The 18178-nt window shown below is 54.0% G+C and overlaps 1 protein-coding gene across 3 annotated transcripts in view; it reads left to right on the plus strand.

Moving 5' to 3' along the window:
- Positions 1 to 18178, plus strand: part of RAB11FIP3 (RAB11 family interacting protein 3) — a 78752-nt gene that overhangs the window by 50831 nt on the left and 9743 nt on the right. The window contains exons 1-5 of one of the 3 annotated variants that reach the window (XM_024759484.1): positions 2205 to 2370; positions 5153 to 5310; positions 9250 to 9399; positions 11867 to 12001; positions 15201 to 15236. In XM_024759484.1, coding sequence (XP_024615252.1) covers positions 5180 to 5310; positions 9250 to 9399; positions 11867 to 12001; positions 15201 to 15236 — 452 coding nt within the window. In that variant the 5' untranslated portion in view covers positions 2205 to 2370; positions 5153 to 5179. Of the gene's footprint in view, positions 1 to 2204; positions 2371 to 5152; positions 5311 to 9249; positions 9400 to 11866; positions 12002 to 15200; positions 15237 to 18178 lie in introns of those variants that run through there. The other 2 variants (XM_024759482.1, XM_024759483.1) reach the window with 2 other exon arrangements.

The following is an 18178-nucleotide window of genomic DNA, read 5'->3' on the forward strand; positions in this document are numbered from 1 at the left end:
TCAGGTGTGCCATCCCCCACCTCGTGCTTGTCACCTTCCAAGGACGTGGGTGGGAACCTGACGTTTCAGAGTATGCAGCAGGAATGCTTCTCAGGTTTTTAGATCTTAATTTTTTTTTCAACAAGGAGGGAATATTTCTTTTTAAGTTTTTTGGTTGCTTTAAAAGAATTAACACACTTTACATTTTAGCAGTTTTAGGTTTTCTGCTCCACAGAAAATGGAGCAGACAGTATAGAGAGTTCCCATTACACCCCACACACATACACAGTTTCCCGGCAGTGAACATCTTCCATTTGTTATAAAGGGTGAACCAATGTCGATACATTGTAACTAACTGAAGGCCATGGTTTACATTAGGGTTCACTCCTGGTGGTGTACCATCTGTGGGTTTTGATAAATTCATGACATGTATCTACCATTGCAGTTTCACTGCCCTAAAAATCCTCTTTGCTCCCCAGATTCGTCACTTCCTCCCACTAGCACCTGGCAACCTCTGATCTTTTACTGTCTCCATCGTTTTGCTTTTTCAGAATGTCGTAGAGCTGGTTAGAATCATACAGTATTGGGCCTTAAAAGTTCCTCCGGGGGCTTCCCTGGTGGCGCAGTGGTTGAGAGTCCGCCTGCCGATGCAGGGGACACGGGTTCATGCCCCAGTCCAGGAGGATCCCACATGCCGCAGGGCGGCTAGGCCTGTGAGCCATGGCCGCTGAGCCTGTGCGTCCAGAGCCTGTGCTCCGCAACAGGAGAGGCCACAACAGTGAGAGGCCCACGTACCGCAAAAAAAAAAAAAAAAAATTTCCTCCGTGTGTTTTTATGCTTTTCAAGGTTTTTATTTTATTTATTTATTTATTTATTATAAATGTATTTATTTTTATTTATTATTTTTGGCTGTGTTGGGTCTTTGTTGCTGCGTGTGGGCATTCTCTAGTTGCAGCGAGCAGGGGCTACTGTTCGTTGTAGTGCACGGGCTTCTCATTGCGATGGCTTCTCGTTGTGGGGCACGGGCTCTAGGCACGCGGGCTCAGTAGTTGTGGCACACGGCTTAGTTGCTCCGCGGGCTTAGTTGCTTCCCGGACCAGGGCTCGAACCCGTGTCCCCTGCATTCGCAGGCAGATTCTTAACCACTGTACCACCAGGGAAGCCCCCTTTTCAAGGTTTTTAGTTGTAATTTTGAGGGGAGTGGAATTAGGTGCTATACAGAAACTTGTAGAAAGCTGTTTTTTAAAAAACTTTTGAATCATGTAATCCCAATAAGTACCATAACAATATGCGTGAAGATTACGTGTATTATATCCAATACCACATCTGGAGACCCTCTGCTGGCGATCTTCAGAGATAAATAAGCCTTTTGTTGAACATTTTCTGGCTGGGCACACACTGGTGCTGGTCAGGGTGCACTATGCAGTAACACTTGGTGGACTGCTGCTCCCGAGTCCTTTCCTGCTGGGGACGCTTTGGGGGACCCGTGACTTCCGGTGTTTGACTGAGCATCCCTTTGGCCCCAGCTTGTAGGAGAGCTCCTAGGAGAAAGTTTTTATTTTTTTCAATTTTAAAAAAATTGTTTTGGGCTCACCACATGGCTTGTGGGATCTTAGTTCCCTGACTAGGGATTGAACCTGGGCCCTCGGCAGTGAAAGCACGTAGTCCTAACCACTGGGCATCCAGGGAATTCCCCAGGAGAAAGTTTCTGATTCTTTTCTCCCCAGGAGAAAGTGGTGATTCTGAGAAGGGGAAGGGCGGGGCGGTGAATGAGGGTTGTCGCTGACGTTCTGGGAATGAGAAGAAGGTTCCGGGTCTGAGAGTCTGAGCAAGGTGGAGGGCGGACTGGCAGAGGACCTGATGCCTGTGGGGACGAGCGCGTGTCAGAACTTCTAGAGGGGCGATGGGAAAGTCGCAGAGAGCAGGCACCAGCGGAACGATAAGCATGGTCTCTGCTGTGCCTTCTCCGGCCCTCCCTTCTCCTCCAACTCTTGGCCTTAATAAGATGATGGAGAAATAGGTCTTTTGTTCAGACTCTTATCAGAAGGTTAGAAAATCAAGAACAAAAGCCACTCTGTTTGGAGATCTGACTGTGAAAAACCCAGCAAGCACTTCCTGAACTTTGCCCCCCTTGCCAGCTAGAGCAGCAGGTTTAATGGAGCATATCTGGGAGTGGGTTAAACTCCTTCCGAGACAGTGATGTACCTTCAGGTGGACACACAGGTTTTGCAGAACCTCAGCACGATGGGCAAATAGAAGGCCTCTGGAAGCTGACGACCGGTCTGGACAGAGTCCCCAGCGCTCCAATTCCATGGAAAGGCTGTCTCCACGAGCGCGCCCTTCCTGGAGCTGGTGTGAGGAGCTGGGCCCTGGCCAGGCTGGCATCTAAGGGTAAGAGGAGGCTGGACACCGACCACGGTCTGCCCGGCAGCTTGTTCCCCTGGGAGGGACCATGACCAGACAGCGAGGGCCCCAGGCAGGCCTGGGCGCCCTCGAGCCCCTCACTGATGGCCGTGAGCACGGGCTTCCTTGCCCACCCGCTGGCCCAGCGTTTGTTAACCGGTGAGGAAACACAGCCAAGCTTTCTAATGTGCACTTTGATTTCCACATGAGCTTATCCTAACGTGTAATTTGTAATCATTTTTAAGCTGGCGGCATAGACGGTGGGCTGGCAAAGCGAGGTCCTGTCTGGCGGCACATGGGGGCTGCTGGGGTGCCTCTCTGAGCCCTCGGTGTTCCTCCAGTGGACCACGCTCACAGACAGTTTTCTGCCCTCTTAAAAGGCAGGTGTTCGCCCGCCTGCCCTAGAAAACTATCTGGCTTGCTGAAATTTATTCAGGACAGCCTGGACTTCAGGGGGTGAGCAGGTGGGTAGTGTCTGTGAAACGAGCTGGCCCCGTCCTCCCGGTCCCCTTGGCCCTCCCTGGGCCTTGCCCTGGGGTCCTCTTGGAGCCTCTGGGCCTCCTGCCCCTGGGGCTGCTCTGTGTGCCCCGGGGCCGGGCTTACTTTAGGAATGAAGATGGAAGGTGAGCATGTCTGCTTGCGAGGTGTGGGCGCAGTCGGGTTTGCATGGCATCTGCCTCGTCTTGCATTGTGAGGAATTACTTCCACCCTGAACCGTCCTCCAGGCCCCAGGGAGGGTTTCGGCTGCAGCCCGGCCTCAGCAGCATGACTGCGGGTGAGGTCAACAGGCCTGAGCTCCGGGCCTCCCCCGGCACCGAGCTGGCCGGCGCTTCTGCGCACCCCGCTGCCTGCGACGACCTGGGGCCACACTGGCCAGAGGAGCCTCTGCTGGAAGTGGTGGTGGTTGGCTGTCTAAACGCTGACCTCAAGAGTCACGTTCTGTCCCCTACAGGAAGCCATCTCTGAGGCCCCCAGTCCAAGTCCAAGACGCGCCTGCTTCCGGGTCGAGGGCGAACAGAGGGGAGGGGAGGGCTCCGGGCAGCTGTCCCTCGGCCCAGGAGCAGCAGGCCCAGCCTCGCACATGGTGGAGCCTGCCTGGCTCGGACAGTGTCCCTACCTGCAGGCTGAGCCCAGAGCCACCTGCTTGGTGGTGAGGAGAAGGAGAGTGGAGGCCTCTTGAAGGGATTTCCTGATTTCAGATTTTGAAATGAACGCTCTTTGTGAATTACTTAGTTGCCTGAGATTCCAAGGAATATCAGGTTTTCCCTTGGAAATAAGGAGCGGCATGGAATGCGTGCAGTAGGTACCTCGGGTGCCTTCCCTGCTTCATTCTGTCCTATGTGCAGGAGGCAGGGGTTGCACCACCTATGACACGTGAGCCCCCGGCTTTCAGCCTCTGTTCTCGCACCCGCCTGTGTGATCTCTAAGTCTTGAGTGGTTACGACCTCTTGAGATCAGCATTGCAGCCCCTGATCTACAAATGAGGCAGCACAGCTCGGATGCTCGAGAGCCCGGGCTGGGGTCACACGGCTGCTGGACGGCAGACCGAGGATGGGCCCTGGGTCTCCATCGGGCGCAGGTGCGGAGACAGCCGTCAGGGACCCTCTAGCCCCCCCCCCATCTTGTGACACCAGAGCCCGAGGACAAAGTGCACCGTCTCCAGTTGCTTCTCTGAATTCTTACTTGTTTGCAAATTGTTAACCTCAGACTCTTTCAAGCATGAAAGGATGGCTACTTCTCCTAACCAATGAAGTTGCACTTCAGTTAAAGCTGAGATTGTACATTGAAAATGGCCTGTTTAATGGTTTTTCAGTTTTAAGTTCATTTGGACAATCCACAAATATCTACTGTCTGCTGTACGCCCAGCCCTGTGCTCGGTACTGGGTCCACAAGAGTAAAAAAACAAAGATGTGTTTAGTGGGAAAGCAGACCTTTTTAAAATTAATTAATTAATTAATTAGTTTATTTTTGGCTGTGTTGGGTCTTTGTTGCTGCACGCGGGCTTTCTCTAGTTGCAGAGAGCAGGGGCTATACTCCTCGTTGCAGTGTGCGGGCTTTTCATTGCGGTGGCTTCTCTTTGTTGCAGAGCACGGGAGGGCTCTAGGCGCACGGGCTTCAGTAGTTGTGGCATGTGGGCTCAGTAGCTGTGGCCCATGGGCTCTAGAACGCAGGCTCAGTAGTTGTGGCACATGGGCTTAGCTGCTCTGTGGCATGTGGGATCTTCCCGGACCAGGGATCGAACCTGCGTCCCTTGCATTGGCAGGTGGATTCTTAACCACTGCGCCACCAGGGAAGTCCGGGAAAGTAGACATTTAACCAGAAAACATAATTGGTCAAATAATTGATGAATTCGTATTTTGAGGTTAGACCACGTAATTGAATTTCAAAGCAATAGCTTGCACGTACAGAGCAGATATTGATGGGGACTTTTTAAAAGGCATAGTCTTACACTGTTGAACGTTAGTTGCTGGGGTAGAATTCATTCCAGTGCTGGAAAGCCACAAAACGGGCTGTTCTGGCATGTATCCTGTGATGTTGGGATACTTTGTGTCCATTTTAGGCATATTTCTATAACTAAGTTTAAAAATCCCTCCAGTCATTTTTTCTGCTCTTGAACATGTGCCTGTTTTTCATTTTTGAAAATACTGAAGTGTTTTGTAACCTACTGTTTCTGCTTAGAAGTACAGGAGGGACATCTCCCACGTGCAAGCTCCCGCTCCACGGGGTCCTTTCCCGGGCCCCGGGACTGACTCTTGGCTCTCTCTCCTAGGCCAACGAGGTGACAGACAGCGCATACATGGGCTCTGAGAGCACCTACAGTGAGTGTGAGACCTTCACGGATGAGGACACAGGCACCCTGGTGCCCCCCGAATGCCTGGACGCCACGGAGGAGCCCGGCCACGGCGCCCTGCTGCTGCTCCCGGGCAGGTCTGTTCCTATCTACATGGCCCGGGGCCGATGGCAGATGGGTTCATGGTGGGGTTCGTGTCAGGTGATCCAGAGGGGAGTGTGAGCCTGCGGAGGGCTGCGGTCCTGGGAAGAGCCTGTGCCCAGCTGACCGTGCAGCCTCCGTCAGAAGGTGCTCCTCTGTACAGATAGGAATCCTAGGAGAAAACGTTCGCTTGGTCTTTTGGATTTTGTCATCACAATTCTTATGACCCAGGGCGAGACACATTTCAAACGACTTCATCTTTATGTCACCCTGACTCCATGCGTTTGAGGACAGTGAGGGGGAAGGGCCGGATCAGAGAAGCCAGGTGCCAGGTGGTCCATGTGGGCCCAGGTGACGGCTGGTGGTTCTGCCCTGGGCTCCCCGGGAGGCCTTGAAACTGGAATTTTGCTTATTTTATTTTGTTTTGTTTCTTGTTTGGCCCCTGCAGAGCTTGTGTTTTTCCTCCCTAATTGAAGATGGCATGCCTATCCCAGGCGCCAGCCCTCCTGCCCCCCCGCCCCCCCAGCTCCTTCCCTGGTACCCTGGCTCCTGGTTTGTTCCTCACTCAAGGGTCATCACACAGTGTGTATCCTTTCTCCACCTGGCTTCTCCCACTTGGTATCGTGGCTGTGAGGTTTATCCGTGTCTGTGTGCACCGTTGTGAGTGGTTTATTCTGGTTATTATTGAGTGTTCCATTAAGAAGCCCGCAGCTTCTTTATTTCCTGTCAGTGGGCATTGGGGCATTGGGTTTGCTCACAGTTTTGGTTTCATGAATAAAGCTGCTGCCTGTAAGCAATCACGTCTTTTGGTGGCCGGGCTTGTTCCTTGGTGGCGTAGGGCGCACCTGGGGCACAGGCTCCTCTGTAGGGGTTACTGCAGGTCAGACACTTACAGGCGGGGTTTGGTAGTTCCCTGCCTGCCAGCCACCTGCGGGTTCCAGCTGCTCTCCATTCTCGCAGCGCCTGGCATCCTCCGCTTTTTCACGCCTGTTGTCTGAGGGCACGCAGAGCAGGTGGTCCTCACTTGGGTTTCCCAGGTGCCTGACGGGGGCAGTGCCTTTCTTGCACTGGCTGCCCATGTGGAGACCCTCTCCTGTGCGGTGCCTGTTCCAGGCTTTCGCCCCTTTGTTGATTGCAGGACTCTGAAAGCTTTTCTGTAGAGGCCAGATAGTAAACAGGCTTGTGGCCCGATGGTCCCAGCACTGCTTCTCAGCTCTGCGTTGGCTGCCTCTGCAGATACAGGCAGTGGGTGGATCTGGCCTCCCCGGGTCCCGTGGGCCGTCTTTTCCTCTGTCTTCAATTGTGGGAGCTCTTCCTCTGTCTCAGGGGACTCCTTTGTCCCGGGTGTGTTGCAGGCATCTTTTTCCCCCTCTGCAGGTCATCTCACTTCCCTGGGGTGTCTGAGAACAAACGTTTTAAATTCTACTGTAGTCCAGTGTATCTGTTTGTCTTTTGTGGTTGGCACGTCTGTGTTCTGCTTCAGAGGTCTCTGCTTACTTCACATCACTGTGACGTTTACTTCTGCTTTTCTTTAACAGCTTTATTGTTTTGCCTTTGTTTTCAGCTCTTTCATCTCCCCGTAAGGGAGTTTTTGTGCATGGTGTGAGGCAGGGGTCATTTTTCCTGTATAAATGTCCATTGGCTCAGGCTCGGTTTTGAAGCCCCCTCCTTCCTCATTGCCCCACAAGGTGGCCGAGTGCATGGGCTGTGCTGGACGCCCTGCTTGGCCCTGTGTGCCCTGTGCAGGTCAGCATCGCTCAGTCCTTCTGCTCCAGGCTTGTCACCCGCTGGTCCTGCCGTTCGGCCATGTGCACCCTCCAGCCTCACTCTACAAGGCTGCGTTGGCACCTTTGGCCTTCACATTTCCATGTGGATTTTATATAGATTCAGCTTGTTAGTCTCTGGAAAAAAGTACCTGCTGGGATTTGGGTTGGGATTTTGCTGGATCTGTAGATTATTTGGACAGAACCAACATCTTGTCCCTATGGGTCTCGCAGTCTTTGAACATAGTTTATTGCTCCATTTATTGGGGTCTTTCCTTGATTGCTACGGTGTGGGGTGACCGTCTGGTAGGGAAGGGGGCGTCGTGCATGCGCGTTCGGCCATTGGGCTCTGTTGGGACTGGAGGAACACCTTCCAGGGCCACCAGGGGCCAAGCCCAGCGTGTGGAGATGGGAGCCCAGAGTGGCTTGCAGTGACCAAAGAGGGAGGTGTGAGGGTAGAATACGTGGGGCTGGGGATGCCACGTTTGCTGTAGCTTCCTGATCAGTACTTTTTTTTTTTTTAAAGAATTTATTTATTTATTTATTGGCTGCATTGGGTCTTCGTTGCTGCGTGCGGGCTTTCTCTAGTTGTGGTGAGCAGGGGCTGCTCTTTGTTGCGGTGCGCGGGCTTCTCATCGCAGTGGCTTCTCTTGTCACAGAGCACGGGCCCTAGGCGCACGGGCTTCAGTAGCTGTGGCTCAAAGGCTCTAGAGTGCAGGCTCAGTAGTTGTGGCGCATGGGCTTAGTTGCTCCGCGGCACGTGGGATCTTCCCAGACCAGGGCTTGAACCCATGTCCCCTGCATTGGCAGGCGGATTCTTAACCACTGTGCCACCAGGGAAGCCCCTGATCAGTATTTTTTAAGGTAATAGGTAAGTTCTTTTAAATTTCTTTAAATATGTATTTATTTATTTGGTTGCACTGGATCTTAGTTGTGGCTTGCGGGCTCCTTAGTTGTGGCTCGTGGGGTCCTTAGTTGTGGCATGTGGACTCTTAGTTGCGGCATGCATGTGGGATCTAGTTCCCTGACCAGGGATTGAACCTGGGCCCCCTGTATTGGGAGCGTGGAATCTTAACCACTGCACGACCAGGGAAGTCCCTAAGTTCTTTAAATTCAATTTGGGTCAAGTAATCGAAGTTGAAGTGTCAAATCTGGGAAACCATTATGAGGTCTTAGTTTTTCTCTGGAAGTTTCTAGGCTCTGGGATGTTTTGCTGCTTAAGCAGTGACTTGCCCTCAGGATTCGTTGAAGTCACGTTGGTGTCAAATGAGAAAATCTTGAATTGCCACGAGGTTGCCGATTATAATCTAAAGTCATCCGTTTTCTGTCGATGCGGTGCGTGACGGCTGCGTGGTCTGCCCCGGGTCCCCAGCACCAAGTGCACATCCCCTCTGACATGAGGACAGGCACTGGGCTCCTCGCCGCCCACGGGCGTCCACGTCCGGCCCATGGAGGCTGTGCATGCTCCCTCTCACTTCAGGGGCAGCTTCCTCTCCCGGGGTCTGGGCACGTGGATCCACGAAGCAGCTCATCTACAGAAACAGAAAGCAGCTTAGTGTGAAATGGTGTCTGTCGGAAGGAATCATTTCTTCCTGTCTCTGTGTGAGAAGGTGAGGGCTGGTAGCAGGCGGGAGGCAGTCAGACTCGGACACGCTCTTCAGAGAGCAGTCGGACGTCCCGAGACCATTGGGGTCAGGTGCCTCGGGGAGCTTGCGCTGCGTGTCGTGCGACTGTGGGTCTGGGCAGCGGACAGAGACTGGCCCCTCCTGACTACCAGGCCTGCCCCTCTGAGGGGGCAGCTCCTGCGCCTGCTCACAGGATCTCGGGGGGTGGGGGGGTCCGTGGTGAGGTGGTGGCCCGGCCCCGGGGCGGGGAGCACCTGCCGTGTGCCCGGGGTGCAGCAAACACCAGATTCGAAAGCTTATTATGACACAAGGACATAGATGATATAAAGATCTTGTTTTGGAAGTGATGATTTTGGGTATGTTGGGCCAAGTGAAGTACATTGTTAAAGTCAGTTTCACCTGTGCATTTACCTTCCCTAGCGCAGCTGTTAGAACACGAACTCACACGTGTGGTCACTGCACGTTTCTGCTGGAGGCTCAGGTCATGCCCGCGGCTCTGGGGTGCCCACAGCCCATGTCGGCAGCTGACACTCGTTTGCCTCTGCAGGTCCCACCTGCACAGCCAGTCAGTCGTCACGGTGATAGGAGGCGAGGAACATTTCGAGGACTATGGTGAGGGCAGTGAGGCGGAGCTGTCCCCAGAGACCCTCTGCAACGGGGAGCACGGCTGCAGAGACCCCGTCTTCCTCACCCCCAGGTAAGAGCCCTGCACCAGGGCCCTGTCTCTTCACGTTCTGTTAAGGGGGAGGGTCTCCTTTTGGTTCACAGAGAACTTGTTTTATTCACTGTAATATAATTGAACAATGCCACAGTCAAAATTTTAAGATTTCTATCGGGATAACAGTTGGCTGTGGTTCCTCTCATCGGTTATGGTCCCAGTCACTCCCCGTTTATGGGGCCTCAGCCGAGTCCCAGGGCACAGAGCTGGGGTTGGGAAACTCGGCTTTACGGGTTTCACAGTGCTGTTTGTGGATCACATTGTGTTTTGCATTGAGCTTGAGGGAGGCTGTGTGTGTGAGAGTGTGTGAGTGTGTGTGTGAGAGAGTGTGTGTGTGAGAGAGTGTGTGTGAGTGTGTGTGTGTGAGTGTTGACACCCTGCTCAGCAGTCTCAGTCTTGCTGTGCAGGTGGACCTCGTCCTGCACTTCCCTTTGTGTTTTTTACTCACTGAAGGCCTGTGGATGCCCTGCATCATTTTTCCAAAGCCATTGCTTGCACCGTGTCTCTGTGTCACGTTATGGTAATTCTAACAATATTTCAGACTCTCATTATAATTGTTTGTTGTGGGAATCTGTGATCAGCAATCCTTGACGTGACGGTTGCAAAAGGATTACAGGGCTTCCCTGGTGGCACAGTGGTTAAGAATCCGCCTGCCAGTGCAGGGGACACGGGTTCAAGCCCTGGTCCGGGAAGATCCCACATGCCGCGGAGCAACTAAGCCCGTGTGCCACAACTACTGAGCCTGCGCTCTAGAGCCCACGAGCCACAACTACTGAAGCCTGTGTGCCTAGAGCCCGTGCTCTGCAACAAGAGAAGCCACCACAACTAGAGAAAGCCCACGCACAGCAACAAAGACCCAATGCAGCCAAAAATAAATAAATAAATTTAAAAAAAAAATAGAAGGAGCTCCTTTCCCCAACAGGGAGCAGCCTTCTACTTAGGAAAAAAAAAAGGATTACAGCTCCCTGAAGGCCTAGATGCTGGTGAGCATTTTTCAGGAATAAAGTATTTTTTAGTTAAGGTATGCATGCACATGGGTTTTCTCTTTCCTTTTTCAATTTTTAATATTTTAATTTTTTGGCTGTGCCGTGTGGCTTGCGGGATCTTAGTTCCCTGACCATAGGGCGAACTCACGTCCCCTGCAGTGGAAGCGCAGAGTCCTAACCACCAGGGAATTCCCTACGTTGTTTTTTTAGATGTGATACTTTTACACATTTATTGGACTACGGTACAGTGTAAACTTAACTTTTACATGCACTGGAAACCAAAAACTTCGCATAACTCACTTTATTGCAATACTCACTTTATTGCGACGGGCTGCAGGTGAACCCGCAGTATCTCCAAGGTCTGATTGTACGGTGTTATCATCTGTAGTGTCCTCGGACCTTATTCCTCTTGCTGAAAGTTTGTGCCCTTCGACTGGCCTCTGAGGGAGGTTTAACATCACAAATGGCTGTTCGGATTCATTTTCTTATAATCACCTGACATCCCCAAACTCTCTGGAAAATTCTGGCTTTGAATAAACTCAACTGTGGCATCTAAAGGGCAGGACCTTCGCTCATGGAGCTGGCTCCTGCCTGGCTCTCCTGCCTCTTCGGGCTGCAGGAGGCCCTGGGAGAAAGCACCCACCCTGTATCCAGGTCAGGGAATGTGCCAGCCCCTCGGGGAGACCCTGGCCTGGTTGGACAGCCTGCACATGTTAGTTACCTCTCCCTTCTGCCCCCAGTTCTGGAAATTCTCCAGCTGTGCTAACAGCAGAGGCCAAGGGCCTGGGCGGGGGCCAAGCCAGCAGGGCTGCCTGACGTGCTCCAAGTGGTGCTGCCCCGAGGGCCAGGCTGTGGCCCTGCGGGGCGTGTGTCTCCCCATTTTGGTGATCTCTCCATTTGTTCCGTGTGTCCGTCCCTCATCCCATGTCCGCAGGGTTACTTCTGCGCTACGATTGATGTCTCACTTTAACTTTTCTGTAGCCTGGGGTCCTAATGTCCACAAGACGTGGCTGCCGTTACCACTGCCCTGAAAGCCCACTGAGATTAGGTCGTGGCACGGCTAACGGAATTATGAGTTACGAAAGTCATCTACCCATAGTTCTTGGTTCTGGTGGTTCTTAGACAGTTACTGACAGGGTTACAGAACAGAAAGTAAGATGCCCCCTGGCCGTGTGCGTTGCTCTCGCGCTGATGTGTTTCTGACAAAGGAGGATGCAGTGTGTCCAGTCATTTACTTCTTGGCAAAGCAGGGTTCTTCTTTTACAACGAGCCGCGGGGCTGCGCCTGTGTCTTCTGAGAGCCTGACCAGGAAGGTGCCCCCAGCCGCTGCGCCGGGTGTTGCAGGTCCCGGAGGTGGTGCTGAGGGTGACAGAGGCCTCCGCGGCATCCGCCTGACAGCTCACCCTGTCCAGCCACCCGATCCTTGCTCTCTCCTGAAGCCACACCTCTCGTCCCTCCAGCGCTGACCCACTTGCCGCCAAGCTGCACAGCATCCTCACAGATGAGGCTTTTGAGTTTTACTGTAGCCAGTGCCACAAACAAATCAACCGCCTTGAGGATCTTTCTGCTCGCCTGAACGATCTTGAAAAGAATAGGTAACCTATGCGGTGCCTGGCCTGCTCTCTGTCCCGGGGGAGGCAGACTCCGCCTGCCCGCAGCCGCCCCCACTGCCCTGGCCCAGGTGCCACTCCCTATGCCTGGCCCACTCCGGGGGCTTCCTCCAGAGGCTGGGCAGACGTGCGGACAGCGGACTCTTCTCCGGCCCCTGCCCTGCATGTGCTGTTCCTGATCTGGTGCCCTGTGTGCATGCCACGGTCCAGTCCCCTGCCTCTGCCCTGCCTGAAGACAGCCAGCATGTGGGAGAAAGTCTGCTTTTAGAAAGATGTGCTTTCTCCGTTTTACTGAAAGATGTTTGAAGTTGGGAGTCACAAGAAGTAGCACTGGGAAATCTAAAGTGAGAGTAGGTCTTCAGTGCAGACTTGTGAGCAGCTTTCGGGGGCGTCAGTTTGAATCGGGGTGAGCCCTGCCCTGAGCTGGTCTCTGGGAGGCTGTGCAGCCTCCGTCAGCGGCAGAGTCACTGGCTGCTCTGTCCCCGGAACGGGCCGCTGGGCCCAGCATGCCTGCTGCTCTTCGCTTCTCCCTCTCCTCATCTCCTGGTTCCCTCTCCGCCCCCTGTACCCACCCCCAGTCAGAGTCCCAGGAGGAGGCACCTGGCTCCTCACAGCCTCACAGGCTCCAGCTGCAGGAAGCATTTTGGGTGGTTTGCACATGCTGACATGTCCGTTAGGCAGATTGCTGATTAGCTTGTGTGGAGGAGAGATGGGCCCTCGTGTGGCGCACCCCACAGCCCCAGCCCAGCGGAGGGAGTGAGGGACTGCCAGGCGTTCTCATGTGGGCAGCAAGGAAGGGGTGGGACGTGCCGACCAGTGCTGTGGGCTCCCATGCAACTTCCTGGAGGCAGGGGCCTTGGACTGGTGGGAGTTGCATGGAAGGTGAACCATCCTAATGGTTTTGGCATGTACGCTTCCTCCTGGGCCTGCCGTCTGCCCTTGGGGCTTGGCCTCGGCCGCTCAGTCTGCCTGGTGGGCCCTGCGACCGACAGCCAGTAGTGTCCTGGTGCTGGTTCAGCCCTTCCTCCTGCACTTGTGTAGCTCAGAGCTTGGGCCGGGGTCCAGCCAGCACCTGGTCAGGTGAGGGATAGGGCCGATCGGCAGCTTCAGAGGGGAGCTGGGGGTGCCAGCAGCGCTGAGGAGAACTGGAGGTGCTCTTTGAGGAGCTTCTAGGGAGACCAGGGATTCCAGAGACCTGCCAGCCTCCCTTTACCCCTCGTGTTCAGCCCCGTGCTCAGCGCTCCAGGATGGCCGCTCAGCCTGGCGGGGATGGTCATTTGTCCTTCCCGAGCAGGGACCTGCCTTCCCCGTCCGTATCTCAGCTCTCACCCTCCGAAGGTACTTGATGTGGAAGTGATCTTTTCCCACATTGAAGACCTGCCCCAGGGTGGCCACAGTTGCCTCTGCTAGGCTTTGTGGGGCAGAGAACAGACTGGGACGTGGCCGAGTCCAGCCAGCAAGTCCAGGGGGTCTCACATCCAGTTTCAGCCACCTGTTCCCTAAGACAGGCACTAACAAGGGGGTTAACATGCCATCAGAACCCTCGTTATAATCAGTCAGGAACTTTCCCCTACACACTCACTTAAGGAGATGTGAATCTTACCCATTGGTTTCCATGGAATTGCCTCAAAATAAACGTATTTGGTCATGCTTTGTGGTTGGTGAAAGGTGATTTAGTCCAAACCATATTCAGACAGCAGCTTTGACGTCTGATATAATTTCTACCCAGTGAACCTCAGAACATACGTATTTTCCACATACCTGGGAGCCTCTGTAAAACGGTTCATTTTGTAGAAACTGAGACGTCTGCTTTACCCAGAGGTGCAAGTGATGCCAGCCCCTGAAGTGGGACAGCACACTGGACAGTGGTCTGTCCTTTCCTGTTGCTCCAGGATGAAATTAGACTTGTGTTCAAATGTACAGCATCAGTCAGGGCCCAGTCAGAAGAGGGGACCACACAGTAACTTGAATAGGAAAGTTTAATAGAGAGTGACCATTGTAACTGGGGATTGGATTAATGTGGCATTGGCTGGGAGGAGAGCTCAGGAGGAGACAGGGCAGCAGCTCTGAGGGAGGAGCAGCGGCTCACGCCACCGGCTGCAGAGGGCGTAGCCGCACCTTCTAAAACTTGCAGAAGTCTGCCCTCTGGCTGCCAGGAACGCTGTTCGCTGGGAGGGGTCTCACCAGAGGGACTTCCACCACGGAACTGCCTGGGAGGTGTCAGGTGCAGCCGCCCAGGTGGGATTCGGGAGTGTGGGGATCAGGGCCCAAGTTCAAACCGTGGTGCTGCCCAGGCAGCAGGGGCACCTGGAAGCAGGCCCTTTCCTGGGTCCCTGTCCAGCACCCTCTGCCGACGCAGCATCACAGGGTCCAGGAGCTGGTAGGCAGGACGAGCCCAGAGCGGAGAGGCAGTGCGTTGGTAATGGGTACAGCTGCTGGTGATGGGAACAGCGTGTCTCCCCAGACAGGGTTTCTTGCCCCAGCCTGAGGGGGTCACAGTAACTGATGGGTGTGTGTCTGTCTGGCCGTGACGCTATTCTTGTTCTCATAGGTTGAAGCTAATAGTTTAGCAGTTAAATTGGGAAGCAAACAAGGGGTACGGTAAGCTTGGCCCTTTTGCCACTGCAGGTGATCACGTCAGGCAGGCGACATGGGGCTGACTTTCCTGTCCTGAAACGGCAGCAGGAAAGCTTTGCGAGTCTCTGCGCAGCTGGGCTGGTAGAGGTTGAAATGTCAGTGCCAGAGTTAAAACCGACAACAGAGCTTTCCTGTACACACGGGCCCGTGTCACGCCTTGTGTGGAGCCTCTGACGGCCGAGGCTTTGGAGGGCAGTGTGGCTCCAAAATCACTTGGGACGTGCCATTGGCCGATGGCTCGAACCCAGCATGGCCACCTGTGGGTCCAGGCGCTGGGGCCAGCCCCTGAACCGAGGCCCGGTTGTGACACCATCTGAAACTTCCTTGAGGGCTGGGACCAGGTGACAGGCCCCTGAGATTGTCCCCGTGCCCCTGAATGTTTTGCTGAGCGAGCCTTTCCGTGCATGGAGCTGGCCTCGGGAGCGGGTGCTGCATGCCTGCGGACACGCCCCCGCCCCATATCTCTTTCGCCTGAGTTTCCTGCTTCCTCTCCATCCTCCCTGTCTGTTCTCTGACACCGTTTTCCTGTTTGTTTTGATTTCTGCAGTCCATCGAAGCAGCTCTCCAGCAAGAAGGTGGCAAGGTAGGAACCCTGGGTGCCCACTGAGGTGCTCTTCTGAAATGTGTCACTGGTCACAGTGCTTTAAAAACTTGTTTAGAAAATACTATTTTCAAGGTATTTTTTTAAAAACTTCTGAAAGTTACTTCTCATGGTTTGGGATTGAAAATAGTTTGAGGGGACGGGTTGTAAAAAGAATTTCCAAAGCAGTAGATTTGGACCTGTGTTTGTGGCTGGGGGTCCGTGGTGGAAACTTTTGTCCTTCCTCCTGTTCAGTTGAGTCTTTCCCATGTGAGGGCTGTAGGCTAACCTGGTGGGGAGGGTCAGCGGGGGCTCTGATGCCACAGCCCAGGTCTGGGTCCACCTCCTTCAAGGGCTGTGTCCTTTTCACCCCTGCTGGCTCCCCAAGGTGAGGAGGAGGTGGAGGAGCTTCTAAAGAACAAGCGTTGGTGACCACTTCTTCATTTTTCAGTTTTGGGAGCTGCCCACTGGCTTCTTGCAGTGAGAGGTAACAGCACATGCGTTCACCCCTCCTGCCAGGCCTGCTCTAGGCTTGTAAGATGCCGGCATTCTTCACAGGAAGCCATGTGATGTGTTATTGGATTTCCTTTCTAAGATGAGTTGTTGCTTCTCCTGGAGGCAGTGATTGCCTTTATGTTTTTATTTGCGTCGTCTTCTGCCTCCACTGCCTGGCCCTGCTGCTGCCTGAATGGTTCCCCCAGAGCCCTAACCCTCTCCGCCCATGCTGTGTGGGCTGCACGGCTGCAGCCCCGCATGTCTCCCTGATGCCGGGTCCTGGTGTCTGTTTCAGGTGTTGGATCATCTCGCCCCCTGAGCCCCTTCTTCCTTTTTTTAATCTCCATTTTCTATCCAGCACGTCTTCTGGTAGCTTCTTGAGAAAAGACGTGCCCAGGAAATAAATTTTCGAGCCCTTGTTGGACATTTTACTCCTGTGGTTTGGCTTGGGGTGGAATTCTAGATCAGAAGTGGTTTCCGTTTAGCCATTTTGTAGGCGTTGCTCATTATCCTCTAGTCCTGGTGCTGCTGCAGGACAGTCTAGCGCTTGCTGGTTTTTCTTTGTGACTGCTTTTCCCTTCTGGAAGCTTTTAAAAGATGTTCTCCCTGTCCCTGAAGCTCAGACATTTCAGGACGAATCTTGTGCGTCCTTTCCACCGTTAATTACGCTGGGTGGTTCCAGTCTGGAAGTGCCTGCCCTGAGCTCTGCGGGCCTCTCTGGAGCGCGATCCGATCCACAGAGCCCTCCACCCCACCTCCTGGTCCTGGAGCTCCTACCCCCGGAGCCCCTGCCCCCAGAGCCCCTGCCCCCGGAGCCCCTGAAGGCGGCCTCTCTGCTCTGGCTCCCCCACCCTTCCCTGAGCTCTGTCTCTCTTGCTAGAGGTCTCCCTCTGAGTGGGGTCCTGCCTGGCTGCCGACCTTCAGGTAGTTCATAGGCTGTGGTGCAGCCCATTTGGAGGCCTGCAGTCCTGAGTTGGGTGCCTGGTGGGGGCCGCCCCTCCCCCATCTGAGCTCCTCCCTGCTGCCCCTCAGGTGCCAGCCGCCTGGGCTCTCCTCCAGCGTCCGGCGCCCTGGACATCTCATCTCTGGCCCTGTCTACCCTCCTGCTTCTGTCCCTGAGGATGTAAAACACTTGTTTTTCTTTTCCTATCATGTTAAGGGCTGAGGGTCCAGGGGAAGCAGAGGTGAATCCAAAGGCCCACCCTCCTCACTTGCTCTCTCCATCACCTGGGTCTTGGGAGCGTCCTAGTAATTCCAGACCATGCTTTGATCATAGTTTCAGCATTCCCTTCTCGCTCCACCTTTTACCCAAACAGCCTGCAGCTGGTGAGACTAAGGAAGCTGACTTGCCCTCCCAGCTCCCACACCAGGCACGTGGACGGACCTGGAGCCGCCAGGGCCCAGCTCCTCGGCTTTTGGCCTCTGTGGCTGCTGCTCTGAGAATTCATCTTCCTTTGCAGATACCCTTTGGTATAAAAAAAGGCCAGCCTGCAGGTGTTTGTTGTTTACAAACAGGCATCGTCTGCAGTCGGTGCGTGCACACACACACACACACACACACACACACACACACACACGTGCACTTTGAATCTGCTGCTCTTCTGCCCTTAGAACTGCCACCAGCCTTCCAAAGAAAGTTAAAATGCTTGCTGTCATTTCACTCTTGTGGCATCGTTTCAGCCCAGGCCTCTGACCTGGCTGTGTGCTCGCCTGGGTGCAGATGGCTCTGGGATCGGTGTGCCTGGGGACCTCACAGGGCGACAGCAGGTCTGGGGTTGGGTGACATTTAGGGTGTAGTCCCGTCCACCGGCCAGGCTTGACCTGACTCCCTTTGGGGTGGATCAGGCATCCCCCCACTTCCCCTGGTAGGTCTCCTGAGCCAGGATGGGCTTAAATAAACAAGCTCCCCACCCACCATGGGAGGAACCTTGGCCTTACCCTAAGGTGGCTACATGCTGTGGCCACACACCCCAACCCCAGATTCAGCCCTTGGAAAATGCCTGAACCCCTGGTCTGAGATCAGGATCGGGTGTCAGCCCCCAGGCTTTGGACCCTCCTCAGGGTGGTCTCTGGGTCTGGGGTGGGCAGCTTCCTGCCCCAGGAGTGGGGTCAGGAGCTCATGTTTAGGTCAAGGTCATGGATGTTAAGAGGAGTGATTAGATGGCAACTTGATGGCCTGTCCTCCCCTGGCCCTTGGGATTCAGCGCCCTCGGGGAATTCAGTGAAATCCACAGAAATGCGCTGATACGTACCCCCCAGGGCACAGTTGGGGATTGTGGTCTACAGGGTTAAAGATGCCCTTCCTTTTTGTTCCCCTGAGAATGTTTCTGGAAAAGAAATGTAAGGAATGCGCAAGCTCAGTCAGTGCTGAAAAGGAAATAGAACTTCTTATGTTTGGTAAAGAGACTGTACTTTTTTTTTTTTTTTTTTTTTTTTTTTTTCCGATTGAC

The sequence above is a fragment of the Neophocaena asiaeorientalis genome, unplaced genomic scaffold (assembly GCF_003031525.2).
Source record: "Neophocaena asiaeorientalis asiaeorientalis breed wild unplaced genomic scaffold, Neophocaena_asiaeorientalis_V1.1 scaffold254, whole genome shotgun sequence".
In the NCBI taxonomy this organism is placed as follows: domain Eukaryota; kingdom Metazoa; phylum Chordata; class Mammalia; order Artiodactyla; family Phocoenidae; genus Neophocaena; species Neophocaena asiaeorientalis.